Source organism: Cuculus canorus, chromosome 5 (assembly GCF_017976375.1).
Source record: "Cuculus canorus isolate bCucCan1 chromosome 5, bCucCan1.pri, whole genome shotgun sequence".
Classification (NCBI taxonomy): domain Eukaryota; kingdom Metazoa; phylum Chordata; class Aves; order Cuculiformes; family Cuculidae; genus Cuculus; species Cuculus canorus.
In genome coordinates this window covers 22,271,704-22,289,671 of record NC_071405.1, presented here as the reverse complement: position 1 = coordinate 22,289,671, position 17,968 = coordinate 22,271,704, and the positions used below count along the sequence as shown (strand labels likewise).

Below are 17,968 nucleotides of genomic sequence, written 5' to 3'. Positions count from 1 at the left end.
CTTTTAAAACTGGAATTACCAGGATAAATGCTTTCAAGTAAATTCAGATCTAATCCTGACAGCATTTGAATTGGAAATCTGGAAAAAACCTTTTAGCTAGGCAGATATTGCGACACTGGTACAGGTTGCTCAGGTTGCCTGGAGGTTTCCAAGACTTGGCCGACGGATCTAGTGTTGGCAGAAGTCCTATGTTGTAGCAGGAAGATCAAGGAGGACTAAATGACCTCCGAAGGTCCCTTACAACCAACATTTCTGTGATACTATGAAAGCAAGTACGTGACAGAAGCTGAGCTTCCAAAACATTTAGGACAAATGACAATGCATACAAGACTAAGCTGTTGAGAATTTTTCAGCATTGCAAAGTAAAAACATTACACTGAGGAACATTCTAATAAACAGATAATGTTTATATAAGTTTGCTTTATTACTTTGCTTTCTATCTTTCACTCAGCACTCACATTTTCATTAGAGGCATGAAGCACCTCACAAAAGAAAACCCGAAAACTGGCGCAGACACATAATACTGTCTTAAGAAGCCACTTCCAGAGGAAAATAAAAACCAAACCCAAATCATGCATTGCTTTGTTAAACAGTTATTTTTAAAATGGTAAATTCATTGTCACTTTATAGTTGCACAATTCCCTTCAGTGCAGAACATAAAGTAAACAAACTGTATGTTAGAACTGAACAAAATCTAAGGATAAAAAGCTCTAACTAGACTGGATACTGAGCTCTGGGGAAACAAGAAGGAAGTTCAACATTTCTTCCAAATGAATACTCTGCTACTTACAAGGAGCTCAGTCCTTGAGCTATGATGCCGAGCTTCACTTTATGAGCTAGCTCTATTTTGGGAATATAATAAATTTCAACTAAGTAACAATTAACACTTCCAAGCTATAGGCTAGAATAACAGTAGGTAAATCGAGGAATTATTTTTTTGTGTAATCAAAGGCCTTGGTTTTTTTCCCCTAGCTTTAGGGTTTTTTTTTTTCCTTTGTGAAAAGAAACATCTTTTAGAGCTGTGTTGATTGTATGCATATTTTAATAAGTTAAAACACAGCAGCAGCTCTTTCCGGCCCAGTCTGAAAATAGGTGAAAGAGCAATTTAGTGAGGATTTAGCGTACCAATTTTATTAAACAGATGGGTAAAAACAAAAGCAGTTACAAAGGTGAAATGTTTCCATCACACCCTGTATAGGAGATTAATATTCTGTTTGTGACCAGGGCAGACTTACATAGTCAGATACCAGTCTGAGTAAGATGAACCAAAAGAGAAACATATTGCACAAAGCTTAGCTATCTCAAAGGGAAATTTCCTCACTACAGAGAGCACACCTGCTAGCGTCAGGATAATTATCTGCTAAGGTTAAGGCACTGTTGCTGTGTCCTGAAATGAACTCATTCAGGGACACTCATTCTGGTGTGAAACACACAAACTATCTGCTCAGATGCATTTTATCTGTAAAGACAGCAGACTCTAATATAAATGAGCATTTGTTGTTGTTGAGAAAGGCCCAAGACCTGAACATGTATGGAAGAATAATTGTTAATTAGGGAACCTAAGAAAGATCTTAGCAAACCCAGAAAGAAAAGCCACATGAGGTTTTTATTACACGAATGCATAGGCGTAAATATTCTTCCTACATCAACCCTGTATTTTCATGCTTGTTCCAAAGCAAATGTTTGCAGAATTGGAGCATGAGAAAGAAGAGGATTTTTTTTCAGATAACTCTGCAGGTGATCTGAAATTACTACCGCAACCTCCAGACTCTAGATACCGAAACTTTTGAAAGCAGGAGAAGGCAAGCCTATATACTGTATCTTTCTTTGATGCTGGTGCAGCTTGTTGCTTGAGTCTTTAAACCCATTATCCAGCAGTAGTGAAAGAAATTCTAATGGAATTGAGTCTTTCTGCCAAAAGGATGACTGATTTCCTGCATCAGCTCTAGTTACTCTGATAATTTTAAAAGGCATATCACTCTGGCTTAACTGGATTTGAGACTAACCACAAAGTATTCTGTCCTTGGAAGATTTATCTTTCCATCCTGAAAGAATACTTGAATTTTCTCCAGTATCGCAGCAGTTGTAGTTAATTACTGAATTAGAGAAAAAAAAAAAAGAACTTTCTCTAGTTATGTAAGAGAAAAAGACAGATAGATAACAGAAATATATCTTTGTTATTTTAACAATCAGCTGCTATTTATCTCATTTGACTGGTATACTTTGATTTATGGAATACTAAACAATGATTTGAAAGCATTGCTTTTCAGCTAACACTGAAGTACGGCTACAGTATTGATATCTTCAAACAGTGTTAAGAAATGAGACAATGTGCAGAAAAAGTAACTGCAGTTTAATCCAGGCTGTGAGGCTGTGTACTTGTAACTGGCTCTGTTTATCGTGAAATGGAACAAGAAGTTTTAGTCCTGGTTCCCAGGTGCTCACATTGCCCAAACTACTCTTGACCTGACTTTAGTAAGCTGTCTTCTTGAAAGATCAAGTTTGCATCTTTTCACAAGAAAGGACAAAATGCTGCAATTCTCTGATGTGATACATTAACTGTGTGGATGAAAAGGATCCCAAGCTAGCCCAGTTGTGATTCTAAGCACAGGTAATCGCTGACGGATTAGGCCCACTTCACTAGCATTACATTCACTGCAGTTTCTTACAAAAAAAGCTGGAGGATGATGTGAAAAGATAAAGAGACAAGCAGATACATTAAGGCTTAACAAAGGGTTATTTATATTCTACTGTTACTCTTCTATTCCTCCAGCTCTTTTGTTTTGTTAAGTTAATTTTGCAGAACTAATGTATGAGAAATACTTACATTTGATGCTGGTCAACCTACTTTTCGGCACTGAGCAGTCTACAGCTGCTGAAAATCAGAGAAAAACAAATGTGAGCGATTCAATATTTACTTACTATTTGTGCCGGCTAGAAAAAAATAGCAATAAACCATCACAGAACAAAGATTACATTAATTGGAACACAACAATTCTTCTCTATTTTAAAATACGCTTGTGTATTTATGGTATTATGTTGATATTCTTACAGCAGGAGAATAGCAAAGATGTTGAAGTAAAATATGTATCTGAAGGAAGAATCATCACTTAAATGAAGATTTCTTAATAAAGAGTTGTATATATTTTGTGCTGATGCTATCTTCTGTGAGATAACAGTATACATGTGAGCATGGACTCTGGCAGAACTCAAAGCCTCAGTGTACCTCTCTAAAGCAAACCTTAAGAAAAGGAGGGATGATGAAGAGAATCAGCCAAACCACCTCCAAACCTATTTCTAAAAATAACTACAAAAAGACTATGCAATGCTTTGGGAGGCGTTCAAACAGCATGTATTCCATAACTCTTGGAAAACTTGCACGCATTTAATTTAAATACTCAGGACAACCTGCCAAGTCATAACCTTAATCTGTCTAGGACTGAGATCCCCATGACAAGTTTATGCCATAAAGAATGAAAAGAGGCTGTGAACTCTAAACAACATTAACAACTATCTACAGACTTTTCTTAGCTCTATACACAATATTAACTTTTTAAACATAGTACTTCATACTCCTTACATGACCTTAAAAAAAAAACCTTTGGCTGCTATACAAGGTATCCTCAATCCACAGTGGACTAAACACACATTCCTAAATTTAAAAATTTTTTGGTAAGGATCTCACTATAATTAAGAAACATACAAACATATGTATAAGTTCAATAGGCTCCAGATTTCACATTTGTCTTTTGATAAACACAAGTATCTTTTAACACTAAAATATGTGCAAACCCCCATATATTTGTAATGCTCAATAATAGAGATTAGTAAAAATATTTTCACATTTGCAAACACATGGGGCAATTTTCAAAGTCCTTAAAGCTTGCCAATACCGTTAACTGCTACATGAACAAAAGACAATGAACATTTTTTTATTTAAAAAAAGACATAATGGTCTGAGTTTAATTGGAAATATCCTGCCTTCATTCCTAAAATAAATTCTGTATGTTTGTCATTGTTACTATCTCTGGGATTTTCAGTTTAGCATATTATTCCATAGTTGTTATTTCATCAAAAGGAGAATACAGCACAAAGTACCCTAAAAGTAAGGTAGTACATTTGGTAAACACTTAAGGAAAAGGTTTTCATACAAAACTTCCAATCTCAATAATACAAAATTATTATTAAATAGCAGCCATACCTCCTTGCTAACATCAGTCTGAGTAAGAAATAGCGAGAAAATTACACTTCCTACAATCTAGTTAATTCCCTCTTGATAGCAGCCTATTCTGAGAGAATGAGCTAAATCTGTGGGCAGAAAGTTCACTGACATTCGCACATTTTTACCTTTGGCTGAAAGGATTCTGTTGTAATGAAACATCATGTGATCTCTTATCAGATATTGCTTAGTTAGAGTTTGAGAAGAATCAATGCAGAAAGCTGTAAGATTAAAAATTAATAAATGAAAGTTATAAAGGCAGGCACAAAAATACTAAAATGTTAAGCAGTTATTAACTGCAATTCGGAGTCATCAACTTCAAATTACTGTGTGCTTAAGTTCTTTACTCATTCTTCTTTACCAGCTACTATCACATACAAGCATTCTGTCTCTTTTTATTATTTCCCCACTGAGTCACCAACCCAATAAATTGCAACAGAGGTGGCTGAAGTCGGACTATGAAAACCTCAGCATGGAAAATTCCTGTTCCTTCCGTCCGTGCTCTCTCTGGCAAAAAACATCTCTCTGGCAATATGGCACAGCAATATATACCATACTAGCCCATGTAAACTACTGACTGTAAAGTAATATGTTTAACTTCATGGGCTCTTTTAAGTAGTAACCATATATCTTTTAAATAGTAACCATATATATATATATATATATATGTATATATATGTGTGTATATATATATATCAGCTAATACAGATGTTACATCTTTATAGATATATTCAAAGTCAAGATCTTGCTAACTGTTTGTATCTAGATAGTGTCAAGGCTAAACTTACTCCTCAAATGAGTAATGCATACTAAACATAAGTACTATTAAACTTCACCAATTAAGCACAATGCAAAAGTTTTATTCATAAAAACAATTAATTCACAAAACATGAACCATGTCAATATTCTGATGAAAGCACACATTACTTACCATTACTTTTAGTACTTAAGTGTCCTTTAAATGGACTTGCTGGACCACATCTAGGAATGACACCAGTTGGGTATTCACGCACTTTAACAAAATGTCAAACAAAACCAAAAGTTAAAAAAAAAGTAAAAGCATACTTTTACAGACAAGATTAAGTAGAGAATCTTTCTCCAAATAAGTCAGAAACAGTTGTGAACCTTTTTGACAGAGGAAAAAAGTCTTATTTAAATGTTATGTTATTACCAAAATGCAACAGTGCAGTTAAGCAACTTAATCTATACATCAAGATACAATGGTAGTGCTTTCACTTGTTCAGCAAGTTAAACAGCAGATCAGATCACTAGAATGCTTTAACCTGAACTTTGTATTGGTTATTAAACTGCATAGAGATATGGCCACAGGTTTATACCTATGCTAACCTACAGTTTGTTTTAAAGTTCTATTGATAGAATCTTATTGTTATGTCAAATGACTAACACGACAAACATTCTGTACACAGAACACAACTGCGGTTAGCATTATACTAAAATACAAATTTAACAGATGCAAAGAAGTTAATTACACTTGTGTGAAAATTCATCCTATCAAAGAGAACACACTATTAAAAAAATCTGGTTTGCCATTCACTCTTCTGGCAGTTTGATAGACTGGGAACTCAAAGAGTAGATACTGACAAAACTTAAACAACCAGTTGCTCTGAAAAAAGAATATTAATTTAAAGCTCTGAATCTTCTTGAAAGTAATGCTCTACTGTCAGGCTCACAACCACAGTCTGAAATGCAATCTACAACTTAAAAACGTGCACCTGAATTAATTAATTAAGAAACTGCAACACTTTTAGAACAAACATTAACAGGATATATACTACTACTACAAATGCTAGTGTAAACAAAGCATTCCGTTAAGGCATCCAAAACCCTGCCTAACGTGTAAAGTAAAACAAAACAAGTCTTCTTTAAGAGAGTAAATAGACCAACATCAATTAAAAAATATCAGTTAAACATCTATTAAAAAATGTACAGCCCATTTCTAAAAATTTATTAATACTATCAAGGTCCATATGGTCTTCTCATTCCCATCCCACTTCTCATCTGTCAGTTCAAGAGTCTACAACCACCACATAAGTGCTTCCTAGCAACTGGAAGCACTACAGCTCTGGGGCAGTAACTCCACTGCTCGACACTTACTGGTCACACCTCCAGCTTTCCACGCTTCATCAGATGAGGATACTATTGCAATTACACACATAACTACTCCATTCTATAGCTCTATTTAAAGCGCGACAGCACATTGTACAGGATGGCTAACATTGCTTCAGACAATCAGTAGAGATCACTGCAAAACAAATAATTCCTTTAACAATGTTTTATTATAATTTCCCCAAAGGCCTTATAAAAAGACATATTGTACTAAATTTCACGTGACTAAGAATAGTTTAGGAAGCACCAAAAAGTACCTTAAGGAAATAAATAAAATTAAAATACTGTGCAAAGCATTTGACACTGTCCTGCACAATATTTTGGTCAATAAATTGGAGAGCTATGGCTATGGTGGATGGACTACTTGGTGCATCATGTTGGTGAATAAGGAATTGGCTGGATGGTCGCACTCGAAGAGTTGTGGTCAATGGCTCAACGACCCAGTGGAGACCAGTAATGAGTGGAGAAGGAGATACATGTAATACTGTTAGATAAGCATTCACACCACCACCTCTAATTAATTTTATTTCATTTGTCAGAACCATAGAAAGCTAAGCATGGACATCTTAAAAAAGCTGAGACATTGCTATAACTACAGCTGATTCTCTTCAGGTAAGCTAAATGACTTTGTCCTGAGTTAAGGATGATCAGAGACTCTTGGAAACCTGTTGCTTTTACTGTATCCAACTGGAGATGCATCTGTTCAGCACTACAATACCAGACAATTTTGAAATGTTCACTTGCCTTGCATGACCAGCAGATGGCATATGGACAAGCTCTATTGAAATAACGGCTGTATCTACTGTTCCTGTTCATTACAGTTAAACTGTATCAAGCTGAAGGTGAGGGGGAGCGGGGAGGGAGAAAAAGAAGTCAGCTCCTAACCCCTGCCCACCCAGCATCATTATTTCACAGGCAGGAAAAATTGTCAGAAAAGGTGAGGAGAGAGAAAGAACAATATTTCAGTGTCTGTTTCAATTACGGACACACAAACAGTGCAGAAATCACCCTCAGTCCATACAGAAATCCCCAATTTGCAGATGTCCCAAAGACACTGAAAGCACATCACTGACAAATAGTGGTGTGTCCATGGTCTTCATGGAGGCACTCATGTCCCACGTGCTGTCTTCCCAGACCTCAGTTCCTCCTCCATGCCACAACTTCTGTGCTACTGGGGAAAAGTTTCAAGTCCCCAATCCAACCTGCTGGATTTGCAACTCAAGTCCCGTTATCGCAGGGCAACACCACTACTCAGTTCTTCCCACACTACCTCTGAACACTCCCAGGAAATGCCTATGCCATTACAAAACAGACCCATTTTCTGGGAAGTGGACCTTGACTAAAAGTGTTCCTGGCTTCTCAGGCTTTACAATACCCTTGAAACGTCAGGGTTGCAGCCCCACTAGTACCTGGATGTTGAAAGCTTTCACACCATTAACAAGTTATATTTTCTTGCAGTTTAGAACACTTCCTTGACAGCAAAGTTTAGGCGGAACAGGGTTTGTTGTTTGGGTTTTTTTTTAATATCTAGTTAAGATTCTGGGGACTCTATCCTGGCAAACTGCACATTTTCTTCATAGCTTCAATTAAAGAACAGAACAGTCTTCCATTTTAAAATATTTCCATAAACAGAACTTGTGATGAAGGCTTCCTATGGTTCTCCCCATGCTGTCTCACGGTGCTCCTACACTCTCTGACTCCTGTGCCAAATAAAGGGACTGAGATATTTTTGTAGCCTGTTCATCATCAATGGGGGCACTGAGACTTGCTTTCTGTGAAACGCCTGTTTTCACAAAACACGTAGAAAATTTATCACAGAAAAGGGTTGTCAAAGACATCAATTTGGCTGAAATAATGCTTTACATGATTGAAAACAGAAGAGGCAAAGAATAAGTAAACCTTTGTTTCCATAGGACCTTAGTCTTTTTCACGTAGACATTCCATCAAATGTATTGTTTCTACACTGAATTCAACTTACAATATCCTCCCTATATCTTCAGTCTGAAACTGAAACTCACTTTTTATAGCATCAATTATTTCCAACTAAGAAATATGTTGCTAATGTCAGAGGCGAAACAGGAGGATTTGGTATGTGGGGAATATCTGATGTATTGTACTGTTTCTACAAAAACAACTGCAGTGAGGTAGAAATGGTTAATATTCAAATGTTCAAGTATAATTTCAGGTTGTCTACTAACTTGAATAAGTATTTGTTTAAATTCAGTCTGTGTTTTCAAAGTTACTTGCACAATAGCAGAGTCTAAACTTAAATTGAAGGCTTGGATATTTAAAGAGAATTTTAAAGGAGAAGGTGGGCTTTTCAGCAAATTACATAGCAACCATATACAAACCCAACAAAAGGACATAACTACAAAGCATAATAAAAGGAGCACATGGATAGCAATGGGAGTGACAGAGGCTGCATTGGTTTAGGACTGTGAGCAGAGTGAAAGTGGTACGCATTCTGGCTACTTTGCCTCTTTTTTTCAAAACCCCACGCACGCAACTGAGAATTTTTCAGTGAAAATTTTTTTACTGATTTCAATAGTACTTAAATTACTTAGGAATATGTGTGCTTGTCTGAACTTGCCTTAGCAGAATTGATCTCCATACTTTGAGGACTATAGCGGCTTTGGCAGTAAATTAGTTTCCTTAATAAAATGCCCTCTTTGTACTTCTTATAATAAGAACTTCCAGTCACAAACAGAAAGTCTATGTAAATATACTTCTTAGAGATAATTTTTTAAACTAAATAAAATTATTTTCTGAGATTTAAACCTCAGAAACTGAGGCATATAATGGACTCCTATCTTTGATATACTACACATGTAAGTATGTGATCTAAACATACAGTTCCTCATAGACTCAAGTGGACTGTCCGCACTGAATATAAAATCAGGATTCTTACAGTGTTCTTCTGAAGTACAGAGAGCATACAAATGAAATCCTTCTCAAAAAATTAATTGGATCTATCAGTTCCTTAATAATGCTTCTATTTGCTGTTGTGGGCTTTCCCTGCAAGAGTGTAGTACTACACAACAAAGAACAGAAAAAATTAAAACCCCTTTTCTGTAACTCTTTCCAGCTAGTACATAAGGTAAGTAAGTTAAATTATTCCAGAATATTTTTAGGATATTTTGTTTAAATTATCTTTTCATTTTCATTTAAAAGCATCCTATCTTTATCTATAATTTTACTGCCTTAAAAATGTCGGAAATTGGTTGTTTTATATTTGTTACTTTGTTTCCTAGTTGTTAGTGGATATGCAGAATTTATGGAAATTATTTTTCTACAGCCGTTCCAGATTTGAAACGTGAATATGTACTGGAAAGAAGCCTAGTCTTTCAATATTGTCATAGGAAGGATTTTAAACGCAAGTATTAGACTTGCTATTTTTAGAAAAAAACTGCGCTTCAGGGCAAAACAAAAACACGGGGGAAAAAAAAGTCATTCAGGTTACACTTACTACCAAGACTTGTTATTTAAAAGATAATCCATAAACAATACAGGGAACTTACATGCAATATTGGATACAAGTATCCAAATCCAGCACTGCAAGACACAAAACCTCTATTTCACTGTGTAGAGATGTGTGAACCCTGTATTTTCCTAAGAGCAGCTCCTAGATCTTGGCTTGGGTTCAAACAACCCTCAGCCCCAGGTGGATGAAGACCTTGTGTCTCCCCAACTGTCATCACTCAGCCAAGGCACTAACCCTTTTGTGCACTTTTTTTTCCGGTGGCTCCAAGACTCTGGCACTCTTGGCTGCATAGTGACCACTTCTCAGCTGGAAACGTGCGAAGCATCTCTGCCTATAATGGACTAGAATTGCAGGATATGTATGAGATGCAGGAATTTATCTCCCTGAGGCTGATAAGAACACTCAACCCAAGCTGACAAATGCTTTGCAAATACTCTATCCAAATACTCTATCCTAGTTTGCAAATACTCTATCCTAGTTTGCAAAGGTTTGGTGATGTTGCCTTTTCCACCTACCATCACGAGCTCTTCCTTCTTCTATTCTTCCCTAACCTCCCAATGCTCTAAACCAAAAACAGATAGTGAGACACCTTTGTCCAAGTAGGTAATTGCGGCAACTACATGCAGAACAGGGGTGGTGCTGTGAGTTTAGCTGAAGTTAAGGGTGCTTTAGCACTACCATCTTTATTCTACTTGACAGTTTAATGTTTGTTTTTTTTCAGTAGGTTTCCTGCTATGAATTCCTTCTTCTGTATCTGTACACACTAACAGTACCTGACAGCACTAACACTGTGCAAATGCTGAGGAGGGAACAGAACTGGTTTAAATAATCTCTGTGAAATCATTAGGAGTAGTGATGGAAACTCCTTCAAGTATCTAACCTAACAGTTCTGAAAAGACTGGTCATATTTAAAGGAATGAAATTAGGACTGGAAACGTAGGTTCCTCCCTTTCTATTACTATGAGAATTTTTAAATCAAAGTACTCATTAACTCTTCATGCTACAGAAATAACTGTGTGTATGAATACAACCCAGAAATACACAGAGAAAACATCACTATCATGAAGTAAATTAAGACATAGGTTATAAAGAGATGGATTATAAAAACCCACACTGGATTTAAACTAAATTTAATTAAATAACAAGTAATTATATATTTATTTTATATTTGCATGATGAGATATACTTTCCTTACTTACCAAAAAAAGAGTAATAGGATACTCTAACAGTAGTACTACTAATAAGGCTCACTTTCCTACTCATGGGACTTCTATCTTCCTAATGTACTCCCAAAACTCCTTTCAATTTTCCTAACTTGCTGACTTGTCCTTATCTGCAGTCCTCCCCCCTCACTCTAACATCCTAACATTCCCTACTTGCTCAGTGGTGGCTGATGAGGTGCTACGGGTGTTATAATTGGTCATCCAGTTTAAGCTTCTCTGACTGCTTATCCTTGGCTGACTACCCTTGCTCATCCTTCAATTGCATATGTAGGAACAGACAAAGAACAGAAAGATTTAAATTAATTAAAATTAAAATTAATTAATTAAAGATTTAAATTTCTTTAAGAAATGTATGTTAATTTGTTGGGGTTTCTCCTACCTAGCCACTGATGCGCGTACCAGTAAGGTTCCTACTTTTTACTCACAGCTGGGTGAAGTTGGCTAACTGATGCAGAACTAGAAAGACGAAAAAGCTGGCAGAGAGCAGCGACCCACTCACAGACTACTTTTTCAGGAGAACAGGTTAAAATACGGCAACTTTCCACTGCTTTCCACTGCAGCTCCTAAGGAATCACAAGAGACCTTCAAACACAACTTCAGATGTAGCTCATTAATGAATCCACTGATAGTGTTCCATTTTATTTGAAAGTAACTGTGGGCCAGAAGCGAGCACTTCATAATCACACCTGTATTTTTTTTCCTGTTCATGCAAGTGCAACAGAAGCCCCTTGGACCCATTTCTGGTTTCAGTGATAACAAAACTCCCATCAATTCTGAGAGTTAAAAGTCTTAGATGTGAAGCTGGCTTTAACAGAATTATCTTTAACATTTAGTAAAAACTGGCAGAATCCACCAGAGAAAGAAAAAATAAAAGTCGTTATTTTCTACATCTTCTAAAGCAAAACTTGATTAATAAAGCCCCAAGAACCTACAATACCCTGGTTTTGAAATAAAAGTCCTAAATGTTCCAAAATATGATGAAAGTGATGTAATGTATCACTCCCTGACCTAGCCACTATACCTAATCTTCTAAGCCATTAATTAGATGGGTGCTATTTATACACTTACTACACTGGATTACACAAAAGCTCTTCTTCACACCTCCTCCTAATGTCTAAGAATTAGGTCTCTCAGTCCCTTACTACTAATAATCTAAAACTATTCTGCATGAACTAAAACCATTCAACCAAAACTATACTTGTTTCAAGAATCAAAACTTCCTCTGATACATTTTAAAAAAACTAATTAAATAGTAGTATAGGGTAGCCTTAAAACGTGCTAATTGAGTCATACTTGATGAAGTAGCTCTTGAAAAATGTTTTCCCAGATACAGGCATCATAAGACCAATAAGGGAAGTTTTGGATTAAGGTTATTCTATTCACAGCCTAAATGGAGAAACAAACAGCTCTGTCACAAGCACATCTTATTATCCAAATTGCAGGCAGAGACAAATTAACTTGTCAGTCCCACTGCCATTTGCTTGGGCAGCACCTCTACAGTTAGCAATGCCACCAGCAGTTTCCGATTTTCTGAAAGCAGGCATAAGGACTGGTGTTCCAGAAGTAACCATTCACAACTTTTAAGTGGTATAAGTACAACTGTTAATACTCGTATCACAGTTTAGGAATTGCTATTATAATTTGTGCCTAGAAGTCTCTTTCCATTAAAGTTATGACTTTCACCCTCTCATATTTTGAACTGAAAGATACACTAGCAAAACTCGAAGGCACAGCCAACCTCGCTCAGAATGACAAGTAACAAAATCTTGATCCACTGTGCTTCAGAGAAAATTGTGGGATGTAGAGCAAAAAGCTAGTAGGGTTAATTATTTGAATCCTAATGACTTTAGCACATATTTCACTAGAAGCATGCAAGAAATCATCAACGAAATGGCACCAATGAAGTATTTAAGTCCTATTACAAATTTAAAATATTTGCTGAATGGAGATGGGATTAGTTACATTAAGTGACTAAAGCTCTCTTAATAAACTATTTGATGAACAGCCGCATTAGGGACAGGTTTAAGCGATCTACTAACCCGAAGTTTTAATTCGGTAAAAAATTAAGGATGGTGACTATCTTCCCAACTTCAGTTAAAATGTACTGTTATTTTTCAAATGTAACTTCTGACCCTCCCTTCCTTCTTCGAAAATTCAAATAGACTCTTCTTCAGCTTCCCTGCTGGATGAAGGCAACATCAGCTTCTGAAAAACTGAACTAATATAACCATACTAATGCTTATGCTTTAAAGATGTTTGTTCAAGCGGCAAATGAAGGAACACAAAGGAAAAAAAAGGAGCTCAAAAGTCACAAATCTGTGCTAACATCCTTCCAGCTCCACTCAGATTAGTGCAAGGATTTCCCACAATGCATGAAAAAATTAAAGAAGTTGTATTGTCTGTAAATACGGCAAGTATTTTAACTTTCTTTTAGAACCCTTGAAGCCTGTGCAAACTGCCTAAACCTAACAACAGTCTCCTTGCAGCAATGATGATGACTTCCCCACCACTGTAAGATAAAAGTGACACAAATGCGTGCCACTCATTAACAACCTTCATATCATACCATTGCTGTTGAGGTATGTGCCTATCCCTGGCTGTGGCAATTAAAAAGTCCAATGCAGAAGAATAGATTTAAACAACAAAGCTGGTTTAGAATTACAGCATTCAGATTATTTGAGGCCATACTATAAATATGTGACTGCATTAACTGACTCCTGAAATTACTACAATAAATAACTTGGAGGTTTATGCCTAGAATTAGGAAAAACATAAAAGATTAATTCTTCAGTATTTTTATAGGGGAAAAAAATCTCATCCTTATTTGAACTTTGAAAAGATTTGCATGCAAATCCTATATAGCTCAATATATTAAAAGAGAATAATAAACAACACTTATTTTCCCCTAGTGTCCTTACTAGACAAAACAGAAACCCCGATACAAAACAAGTATAAAATTTTGTTTCTTTCTTTAAAATGATGAGGCCACAAACTTTGCACGGAGTACATTAGCACACGAAGTAGGGTATCCCACCTCATCTGTAATAATGTTTTGGCTAGACAGTGCGTGAATAAAACTGTCTCATGGAGAAAATACAATATGATGTATTCTGCCTCTTTCAGAAACTGCACACAATCCAGTCTCTGTTCTGCCAAGTTTGTTCAGGCACACAGGTTTCTAGGCTAGCTCACCATATGGAATTAGTATCTCTGCCTGCGCTAATCCCTGTTGCCTGTAAGGATTCTTCCTGTGTGCCTGTGAAACTAGACACTGGGCTGTCCGTTCACACACTACTGACTCTGTGATAACCTCCTATGCAGATAAGTAATAGCTTCCCATGTAAACACACGCACACTCATTCTTTCCTACTTGTGAACTATTCTTATTTTAAATACAGGAGTCATTCACGCAAAGCTTGCTGCAGTCTGAATAAAATTTAGATCTTGCAGTCTATATACTCTCATTTTATGGGCAACTGACCATGACCACATTTTCTGATTGTCTATAAAAATATTTTGAAAATAAAAATTAGAACAGTCAGAAAAAAGATAAATAGGTAATAAGATTGCCTTCACGCTCCAAGACAGCATAAAAATCAGATGCATGAGATACTAGCTTTTGTTCTGAATTTCATATTCCCATGTAGTATTAGAATTCATGTTCAAACTCTACTTTGGTATCAGACATCTTCTGCAGTGATATCTGTCACTATCGCTAAGACTGGAACTGACACCAAGATGTAAAATGATAGCATAACGTTATCTCTGAGGATCTGGCCTTGTGCAGCGATGTATGATTCTGAATTACAGCACAGCATGGAATAATTCCTACCATTGTCTTACATTATGCATACCATCCAGTTCAGATCTAAAAATATTTTAGGTATTTTCCAAGAGACAGAGTTGGCTTGTGCAACATTGTTACATGTTTACACCCTGTTTTATCATCAATGACAAATGCCCCTGAGATTACTGTTAGGAACAGAGGACAAGAGCAGCTCATGGCTGGTCAAATATGGGTAAAGAATCACTTTATATGAGCTTCAAAGCTTTTAAGTGGAATCATCAAATAGTTCGTGTTGGAAGGGACCTTAAATTTAGTTCCAACCCACTGTCGCTAAATCAGGCTGCCCAAGGCCCCATCCAACCTGGCCTTGAACACCTTCAGGGATGGGGCAGCCACAGCTTCCCTGGGCAACCTGTGCCAGTGTCTCACCACCCTCAGCATGAGGAAATTCCTCCTTATGTCTAGTCTAAATCTGCTCCTCTCCAGTTTATACCCATTGCCTCTAGTCCTATCACTACAGACTTTTGTAACTAGCTCCTCTCCAGCTTTCCTGTAGCCCCTTCAGGTACTGGAAGGTCGCTGTAAGATCTCCTCGGAGCCTTCTCTTCTCAACGCTGAACAACCCCAACTCTCTCAGCCTGTCCTCCTATGGGAGGTGCTTCAGCCCTCTGATGATCTTCGCAGCCTCCTCTGGACCCGTTCCAACAGCTCCATATCCTTCTTGAGGATTCCAGAACTGGACACAGTATTCCAGATGAGGTCTCACAAGAGAGGGACAGAGGGACAGAATCCTCTCCCTCACCCTGCTGGCCACGCTGCTTTTGATGCAGCCCAGTATTTTATTTTTCAACTACCCTTGCATTAAAATTCCACCAAACCAAACAAAACTTGGCTCTACATCCAAACGCCACACGTCATGCAAGGTAAAAAGACTATAACCCATTAATACCAGTTGCAGAGAAGAAAAAAATGTTGTTTCCAAACGGCACAGGCCTCGGAAACGAGGCACCCCCCACCGCTGCTCCCGATCCAACCCTAGGAACGGGGCGGCCGCGGGCCGCGTCCCGAGGAGGATCACAGCCTCCCGGGGGCTCTGCCTGCAGCGCCGCAGGGCCCCGGCCAGCAGGCCCCGCTCTCGGCCCCGAGCCCCGAGCGCCACGGGCGGCTCCCGCCCCGCCCCGCCCCGCGAGCCCCTCCGCCCCGCACCTGGGCTGGTCCCGCCGCCGCTCTCCATCCGCAGCTCCACACTCCCGCCCGGGCCCGGGCGGCTCAGGCCCGGCTGCGCTGCGCTGCGCTGTGCCGGGGCGGGGCGGGGCGCGGCGTTACCATGGCCACGAGCCGCGGGCCCGGCGCGGGGGGGAGGAGTGCGGGGCGCCCCGGCCTCTCCGCGAGGGGCGCCCCCTGCGGGCGGGGGGAGGCGCTGCGGGCGCCCCTCGGCTTGGCCCCTCGGTGTCTGCGAGCGGAGCGATGCGGCCGGCGAGTCCTGCCTGGTCGGTGAAAACTGCCTGGATTATCGAAGTCTGGTATCTTGGCAGAAGTCAGAGAATCACAGAGTCGTTTTGGTTGGAAAAGACCTTTAAGATCAAGTCCAACCCTAAGCCTCTCACGGCCAAGTCCACCGCTAAACCAGGTCCCCAAGCGCCGCACCTACTTGTCTTATAAACACCTCCAAGGACGGTGACTCCACCACCTCCCCGGGCAGCCTCTGCCAGCGCCTGACAACCCGTTCAGTGAAGAATTTTTTCCAAATGTCCAATCTGAACCTGCCCTGGCACAGCTTGAGGCCATTCCCTCTCATCCTCTCACCTGTCACTTGGGCAAAGAGACCAACACCCTCCCCTCTACAATCTCCCATCAAGCAGTTGTAGTATTAAGGTCTTCCCTCAGCCTCCTCTTCCCCAGGCTAAACAACCCCAGCTTCCTCAGCTGTTCACCATAAGACTTGTCCTCCAGCCCCTTCTCTAGCTTCTTTGCTCTTCTCTGGACACACTCCAGAACCTCAACATCCTTCTTGTAGCGAGGGGCCCAAAACTGAACACAGTATTTGAGGTGTGGTCTCACCAGTGCTGAGTACAAGGGCACGGATCACTCCCCTAGTCCTCTGGCCACACCATTTCTGATACAAGCCAGGGTGCTGTTGGCCTCCTTGTCCACCTGGGCACACTGCTGGCTCATTTTCACCCAGCTGTCAACCAGCACCCCCAGGTCCTTTTCCACCGGGCAGCTTTCCAGCCATTCTTCTCCCAGCCTGGAGCATTGTGTGGGGATGTTGTGTCCCAAGTGCCAGACTCAACACTTGGTCGTGTTGAAACCCACCCTTTTGGTCTCAGACTGTTGATCCAGCCTGTCCAGATCCCTCTGTAGAGCCTTCATTCCCTCAAACAGATCAACACTCCCCCAAAACTTGGTGTCATCTGCAAACTTACTGATGGTGCACTCAATCCTCTCATCCAGATCATCAATAACAATATTAAACAGAGCTGGCACGAGCACTGAGCCCTGGGGAACACCACTTATGACTGTCTGCCAACTGGATTTAGCTCCATTCACCACGACTCTCTGTGCTCTATCATCCAGCCAGTTTTTCACCCAGCAAAGAGTATGCCTGTACAAGACACCAAAAGCCAGTTTCTCCAGGAGCATGCTATGGAAAACGGTGTCAAAGGCTTTACTGAGGTCTAGGTAGACAACATCCACTGCCTTTCCCTTATCCACTTTGTCATAGAAAGAGATCAGATTAGTTTGGCAGGACTTGCCTTTCCTAAACCCATGCTGACTGGGCCTGATCACCTTGGTTACCCTGTATGTGCCGTATGATGATCTGCTCCATAATCTTCCCTGGCCCTGAGGTCAGGCTGGAGGCTGCCCACCCCCACCCCACCCCACCCCCCCCCCCACCCCCCCCGCTTCTCCAAGCATCAAAAACTCTTTCATTTTGTGATTCCTAAGCCCAGGGCAGCCTCCAGCCATCATATCACTCTCAAGTCCTTCTCTGTTCACAAACAACTGTTCTAGTGGGGTGCATTCCCTACTTGGTTCCTCACCAGCTGTGTCAGGAAGTTTATTCTTACAGATACCTCAGGAACCTCCTAGACTGTTTCCTTGCTGCTATATTCTCTTTCCAGCAGATA

General features: G+C 39.4%; 1 protein-coding gene and 1 long non-coding RNA gene across 3 annotated transcripts in view; one reads left to right on the top strand and one right to left on the bottom strand.

The window, feature by feature from the left end:
• Positions 1–16,177, bottom strand: part of SPATA7 (spermatogenesis associated 7) — a 38,943-nt gene extending 22,766 nt beyond the window's left edge. Inside the window, exons 1-4 of the mRNA XM_054066720.1 lie at positions 16,044–16,177; positions 5,151–5,231; positions 4,348–4,440; positions 2,828–2,875 (exon numbers count right to left, since the gene is read on the bottom strand). Coding sequence (XP_053922695.1) covers positions 2,828–2,875; positions 4,348–4,440; positions 5,151–5,231; positions 16,044–16,071 — 250 coding nt within the window. The 5' untranslated portion in view covers positions 16,072–16,177. The remainder of the gene's footprint in view (positions 1–2,827; positions 2,876–4,347; positions 4,441–5,150; positions 5,232–16,043) is intronic.
• Positions 1–17,968, top strand: part of LOC128852217 (uncharacterized) — a 38,581-nt gene that overhangs the window by 4,796 nt on the left and 15,817 nt on the right. For both annotated transcript variants that reach the window (XR_008449929.1, XR_008449928.1), the window contains exon 2: positions 6,886–6,958. This is a non-coding gene — a long non-coding RNA (uncharacterized LOC128852217). The remainder of the gene's footprint in view (positions 1–6,885; positions 6,959–17,968) is intronic.